Genomic DNA, 6,846 nt, shown 5'->3' with positions numbered 1-6,846 from the left:
TTGCTTTCTGAACTGGGTATGTGATGAGCGACTGCCAAACACTCTATTGTCTAATTCATGCACTTCCTGGTATGCTTCCATTTTCTTTTTACAAAGAAACTATGAGGGTCTTGTTTAATTATAATACTGCCTTTAGTGCTGCCTGTTATTTGGGATGTTATGAAATTGGTTATTTAAATGAGTGTGTATGAAGAAACTGTCTTAGTAAATCATATGCTCTTTTTGTCCCATGAATCTAAGTGGCAGCATGGAGGTCTATCGAAGGCCCTCACTGTGCTGGGTGTTTACAAAAGTGTGCGTGTAAATGTTATGACCAACAGTGTCTTACCATGCTGTATGAAATAAATGCACACATCAAACTAGGATCCAGAGTATACTACATCTCTACTGAGAAAAAGACCTGGAAGGAGAGCAGACAAACCTGCAGAGGACAAGGAGCAGACCTGGTAATCATAAACAGCAGAGAGGAACAGGTGAGAGAGAGAGAGAGAGAGAGAGAGAGAGAGAGAGAGAGAGAGAGAACACACCAGTGCTCAGTTATATCTTATGTTTTCACAATCACAGGAACGGATCATTAAGATCATTAACACGGGTCGAGCTTGGATAGGTCTGAGTGACATCGACATAGAAGGGGTCTGGAAATGGGTGGATGACACAGCACTCATCACATCGTAAGACCAAGATCATTTCTCTTTGTGTGTCTTACTCTGCCACTGAATATTGGTCTTATATAATGAACACTCAGAGCAGTCAGGATGCACAGAAATCTAAACAATAAACATTTCTCATGCTTGAGACATTAGTGCTTCATGCTGGACATAATTCTGTTTTATATTCTGATTTATAGTCTTCTTTATATTTGTCTTTATGTTCTTCTTTATTGGGAGATAACTGAGTGTTTTAAAGTGTACAGAGTTAGAGTCAAAGCATTACCCAACATAATTAAATAGACAAATGCTGCACAACAGTACACTGCAGAATAGCTTCATCATATTACAAATGCCAACAAATTCTAGCTATAAGCGCATAGATCCTAGGAGAAACAGAACGTTTTGTGGGACAATCAGAAAGAAGGGCATTTAAGAGTGCAGCACTAGGTCAGAGGCTGTGCTAGAGATCTGGGGCTGATAGCCAATCCAATTAATATTCTGAAACAGTGTGTGGTGTGAAATAAGGAAGTGACCAAGTACCAAAGAGACTTTGAACTTTAAATGGCCTTCCTGTTGAATTCAGTCAAGCTCCTACAGCTTTGTTTATACTCCCTCATATATTACTAATTACAGGCACTTTTAATATATTGTTTGTTAAAGTATTGCACTTTTAAGTGTGTGTGTGTGTGTGTGTGTGTGTGTGTGTGTGTGTGTGTGTGTGTAATATATATATAAATAAATAAAACATTCCAGGTGAGTAACTGCACTGTACTATAGTAATAGATGTAGAGATATTCAAAATTATTCAAAATGTTCAAAATATTCAAAAACACAAGGTTTCAAGAGAAACAGGATGTTTCAGACTGAGGTCCTTCAACAACTGTGCAGGCAAAGTGTTTCTGAATTTGTAAGAGGAGGAACAAGTTTATATATGAAAAAGTAGATGTTTAAATCATAAAATTAATTCCATGTGGTTCTAAAGTTCCATGAGTATAGATGAGAGTTATTTTTCATTTTTCAATTTCATTGCTGCCATAGCAACATGTGGCAATGCAGACAGATATCATTAATGCAGTGTGCATTAATATTAAAATGCCTTTCCACTGGAAAGGACAAATCTTTAATTCTGATGGTCCGAACGTATTCAACAAACTGATCAGGAACCCTTCTCTTGGTTTCTCCAATGTAAAGCTAATTAAATCCCTTGCAAGTAATACTGTAGACAAGTCCCACAGTAATGCATGAAGAATGAGTGATGACAATTGATCCTTTTGTGCCAGTTATTTTAGTGGATGTGTTAATAAATTTACCTGTAGCGCATCTAAAGAAATTGCAGGTGTTGTGCTATTGTGGGAGTTAGATGTTATGTGGAATTAACAGACATACACCACTTGCAAGTAAAGTGCTTTTTTTCTGCAGAAAGACTCATGTCTCAAACAGGATTGTCTGAGAGGAGAGGAGCCCTGAGACTCCTCATATAGTCCCTGTCACACACACCACTGTGTTGAAGTCAAAATTCCTCAATCCTGCACTCCAGATATTCACCATCATCAAGATTGCATTGCTCAATCATGCAATGCCTACACATATTTCCATTAGTTACATCGTTACTGCTAAAGCTTAATATATTATTGCTATCGCAGCACCGCCTAACCTAGTCATATGCTTTCTCGACCATTGCTACAATAGCACTTACATAGATACTTGTACTTTTCCATCTCAGTTTTGCAGTCTCTAAATGTTAAATTCCATTTCAGCAGGCTAAAGTACCACAACCTTTATTTGAACGATAATTTGTCTCACTCTTGACAAGCATGTTTTGATTTTTTGATGTTTTTGTCTCATCTGTAGGAGATTAGTGGAGGATCTTTAAAAATGGATGTGGTCTCTGCATCATCCTCTAGGATTCTGAAGTGTTTATGTATAATATTAATCACTGTTTTAATTGTAGGACGATAAAACAGCACCAAGGCAATTCTTGTAGTCTTAACAGTAGATTCTTTGTAGTTCAGTGTGTCTACTCTCTGAACAAGTAAAACAGGCATAATCTATGACTACAAAACCCACATCTTTTAACATATTCACACATTTCCATGCTTTTTTTGAGAAAGTCTTCATTTTCACTGCAAATGCGCTCAGGTCTAAGTAGGTGTGAGTAAGTGATAGAGTTTTTACAGGTCTTGTGATGTGGAGAATTAGGAATGCAAGGAATGCAAGTCCACTGGTTTATAATAGATGATATTTAAACAAGAATTTGCAAGCTTCACTGAAACATCCAAAAAAAATGTTATCCTCATGCCAGGATGTGCTATATATGTATATTCAAGAGTGGAATTTAAACAATGAAGAAATTAACATATGTATAGTGCATCCTGGCCATTTTTATTAAAATAAGCATGTAGTCTTAAACACCAGAAAAAAATCTTTAATGAATTTAGTCCATTAAAGACACCAGTGATTGACCTTGTATGTCCAATTTTAGAACTTTTGATAGGACAGATAATTCCAGAGAAGTAAATTCCAAATCACTGGGAATAGTGACAACTTTCTTGAAGAAGTCCTTCATCAGCTGTGCAGGCAAATTTCTTCAGAATTTTTTACAGCACTACTGTGCGTATGTTATGGAATATACATATATATGGAATCAATTAAGACACTGAAAAATGTTACATTCCTGATCCTTTCTCTCCGGGTTTCAGGTACTGGGCGGCAGGGGAGCCAAATAATAAAAGTGAAGCCGAGGACTGTGGTGAGATTTGGATCTCTGGAGACGAGAAGGGCTGGAATGACAGAACATGCTCTGATGTGGAAAAGTGGATCTGTGAGAAAAGTATTTCAGAAAGAAGTTAATTATACTGATAAGAACTTGCTAGTGAGATGGCAACGTTTAAGAAACAAGCTTAATGTACTAGACTTTTATGAAACATGTTTTAATTACAAATTGAGGTAAATCAGCTCTTTATGGTATGCAGATTAACAAATATAGTATTATTTCTAATGTCTTATACTCAAAATTGTATCTGTCCTCTTGATTTGACTGCCCCCTGGTGGAAGAATCAGATATTTGGAAGACATTGTTCTTGCATTATGTTTTTAGTAGTGGTAATTTTTTAGTACAAATTTTAACAGCTCCAGTACATAAAATCTAAAATGTATAGTAAAAACACAATTATGTGCTTATGTGCTTGTGAAAGATTACTTGTGTTCAATCTACTGCATTTGCATTATTGTCCATTTTGTGTTTTGATTATAAAGATTCTTATGAAAAAGCACCAGGATTATTATTATTGCAACATAACTGAATTTTAACAGAATATATCATTTAAAACTGCAATGTGCCAGTTCATCTGATAATTTTAACAGAATATATCATTTAAAACTGCCATGTGCCAGTTCATCTGATAATTTTTAAAAGTCATGAAAATCTCCTTGACAATAGAATTTAACATGAAACATGAGATCAGTGAAGTAATTAAATTCCACTGTAAATAAAACAGATTTACATCCATTTTCTTGTCAGATTCTAAACATATATACTATACAGATATAATCTGACATTTGGTACCCCAGTGCCGCCTTCTTTTAAACATGGTAATCTAAATTAACAAAGAATACAAGTGGCAGCATCTGGAAAAGGTACAGGAATCTGGGTAGAATATTCATCTGAAGCCCAATGATTCTCCCCAACCATATGCATTCTTCCCCATCAATGTAATTTTCTTATGTTTTCTAGAATTGCTCTGGAGGTTCTGTTGTCTACATAAGCGTCTAATGTTTATTCCAAGCTACGCTATTCGCTCAGGCAGTCACTGAGATGGAAGGCCTCTAGGTAGCACTCCATTCTTTATTGCCCCATGGACCCTTTATTGCCCCATTTTGTGAAGTTAAAGTAACATCATCTGCAAAGATTGAGATTTTTCTGTCTGTATCTTTCATTCTTAATCCTTTAATTACTGAGCTAGTTCTAATGAGCTCAGATAATGGCTCAGTGGCTAGTGTGACTTATAAGAAGGGAGGTGAACAAGTATTCGTAATGACCACTACTTTAGGTGCAGCATACACCAACATTCACTTACTGTAAATTTTTCAAGGGTACGGAAAAGACGGGGCCCCATCAAATGCCATAATACCAAGTTCATACAGCACTCTAATGAAGACATAAACAGACCATTTACTCACAGAGCATCACAGCGAATGGACACTTCCTGTGTTCTTACAATCAGTCACACATCTTATCACACGGTCACATCGCTGTGCGTGAGCCATTGTAAAAGCTATCTAATTGTATATGTGTAAGGTGGGCTTGAACCCAGATCAGCTAAGTGAGGACACCAATAGCCTACTGGGTGAGCAATCACACTCTAACAATGGCGGGCCCGTGTGCAGAACAGTTAGAGCTTGGATCAAGTAAAACAAAAGGAAAAAACTAAACACCATGCCGAGCTTGGAAAAAGGGAGAACAAAGGATGCCACGCGAAGAAATGGCAACCCCGATACAATGGGGAAAATTCAAACTAAAACTTCCCAAACAAAACCAGAAAACAGGGAGGAACTTGAATGGCTAAGGGAAGCCGAGAGAGAGAGAGAGAGAGAGAGAGAGAGAGAGAGAGAGAGAGAGAGAGAGAGAGAGAGAGAGAGAGAGAGAGAGAGAGAGAGAGAGAGAGAGAGAGAGAGAGAGAGAGAGGAGAGAAGGGGACGTGTAAAAACACTGACACCCTCGCAGAGCAGAAGTGTAGCACAAGGGCTTACAGACCTCAATACCCAGAGTTACCTACTAGGAGCTTGGCTCAAAACTTTAGCAAAGCCCCAACACCAAATGACTGCGTCACTGGACTTATATAAGGTCTAGCCCAGGTGTTGGGTGTTAAGCCTGATTAGTGGTGTGGTTGACTCGAGGCCTCCCTCTGGTGGCCGGAGGGGGCCTCGGCCTGGTGCCAACCCTTACAATATGTCTGTAAAATGTCCTTGAGTTTGAGAAAGATGTTATACAAAAATAACTACTACTACTACCAATAATAATAATAATAATAATAATAATAATCACACATTTACGTGATGCCCTCTGTTCTATGTACTTTATCTGTGTCAGACATGTGTGGTCTTTTTCTCCATATGTGACACAGATTTGTTGGTTGAATGGCACTGTGATCAGCAAGAACCACACCAGATCTGACATTTTCTATACCAATTTAGGACATATTCTTATGGGGTACTGAAATCTGATACGTATTCAATTCCTGGCATATGACCAGTGAGATGGATGACAAAAGATGCATCCAGATATTCATCTCCAACAACAACAACAAAAAATTTAATATTTATCAGATAGCAAAGGTCATGTGTTGAATTTCTTTTTCTCTCCCTTTCTGACCCACACAAATACCATGTAAGACACAGTTTATGAAATTGACACATTGGTTTATGAAATGTGCTTTAAACTGTCTATCTTGAATCAGTAAGGTTTAGCCATGATGTGACTTGAGATGTCAGTGGAGAAACCAGAAGCAGTATAAGATTGTGTTGTGACCAAATTAAACTAAATAAAGGCCATGAGACTGCATAAATTATCTTAAACAATTAAAATCATTTTTGAAATGTCTAATTCTGTCAGTGAAAAAGTCCCAAATTTGTTAACATATTTTGCACATTTTGTCTGGGTATCATAAAATCTGACTGAGTGTCTGAAACAAGAGCCACGGATTAGGAAACTGTTTCTTGCTATCAAAAGTAGGTTCTTACACAACATCCCCCCCCCCCCTCCTCTCCCCAGTACTTCCTCCCTATTTCACAGAACAATTTGGTTGATTTAAAATAAAAACCAGACCACAAGATCCATTTCACCTCTGCCTTCTGTGGAGATGGTTTATGCTGAATAAACACAAACTTCACTAAGACTTTTTGTTTTTCTAAATCTAGGCTAAAAATAAAAGTGCTGATGTTGGATACCAAGTCTGTGTTTGAAATCTTAGGATCATTGCGTTCTCTGATGGTTTGCAGGCTGTTCATGAGCCAGTAGATGGACATTATGAACAACTCAGCATAATACATGCATACAAATGACAGGGGCATTAGAAACTTAGCTATCCAGTTATCAAAAGCCTACAGTGGATTGTGACTGTAACATTACATCTTGTAATCATACGCCCACCTCCACACCTAAACACTGTTCAAGTGCAGAAAAAAAAAAATTAACATT

General features: G+C 37.4%; 1 protein-coding gene across 1 annotated transcript in view; it reads left to right on the top strand.

Annotated features, from left to right (window-relative positions):
- Window positions 1-4,158, top strand: part of LOC113590179 (uncharacterized) — a 5,382-nt gene extending 1,224 nt beyond the window's left edge. Inside the window, exons 2-5 of the mRNA XM_027030201.3 lie at window positions 1-16; window positions 364-473; window positions 565-671; window positions 3,350-4,158. The exon at window positions 1-16 is cut by the window's left edge and continues 215 nt beyond it. Of these exons, the coding sequence (XP_026886002.1) occupies window positions 1-16; window positions 364-473; window positions 565-671; window positions 3,350-3,500 (384 nt within the window). The 3' untranslated portion in view covers window positions 3,501-4,158. The remainder of the gene's footprint in view (window positions 17-363; window positions 474-564; window positions 672-3,349) is intronic.
- Window positions 4,159-6,846: the final 2,688 nt, after the last annotated feature.

Source organism: Electrophorus electricus, chromosome 21, assembly GCF_041902795.1.
Source record: "Electrophorus electricus isolate QZ-2024a chromosome 21, ASM4190279v1, whole genome shotgun sequence".
Taxonomy (NCBI): domain Eukaryota; kingdom Metazoa; phylum Chordata; class Actinopteri; order Gymnotiformes; family Gymnotidae; genus Electrophorus; species Electrophorus electricus.
Note: the sequence above shows the minus strand (reverse complement) of the source record. Positions and strands in the feature narration are given on the sequence as shown.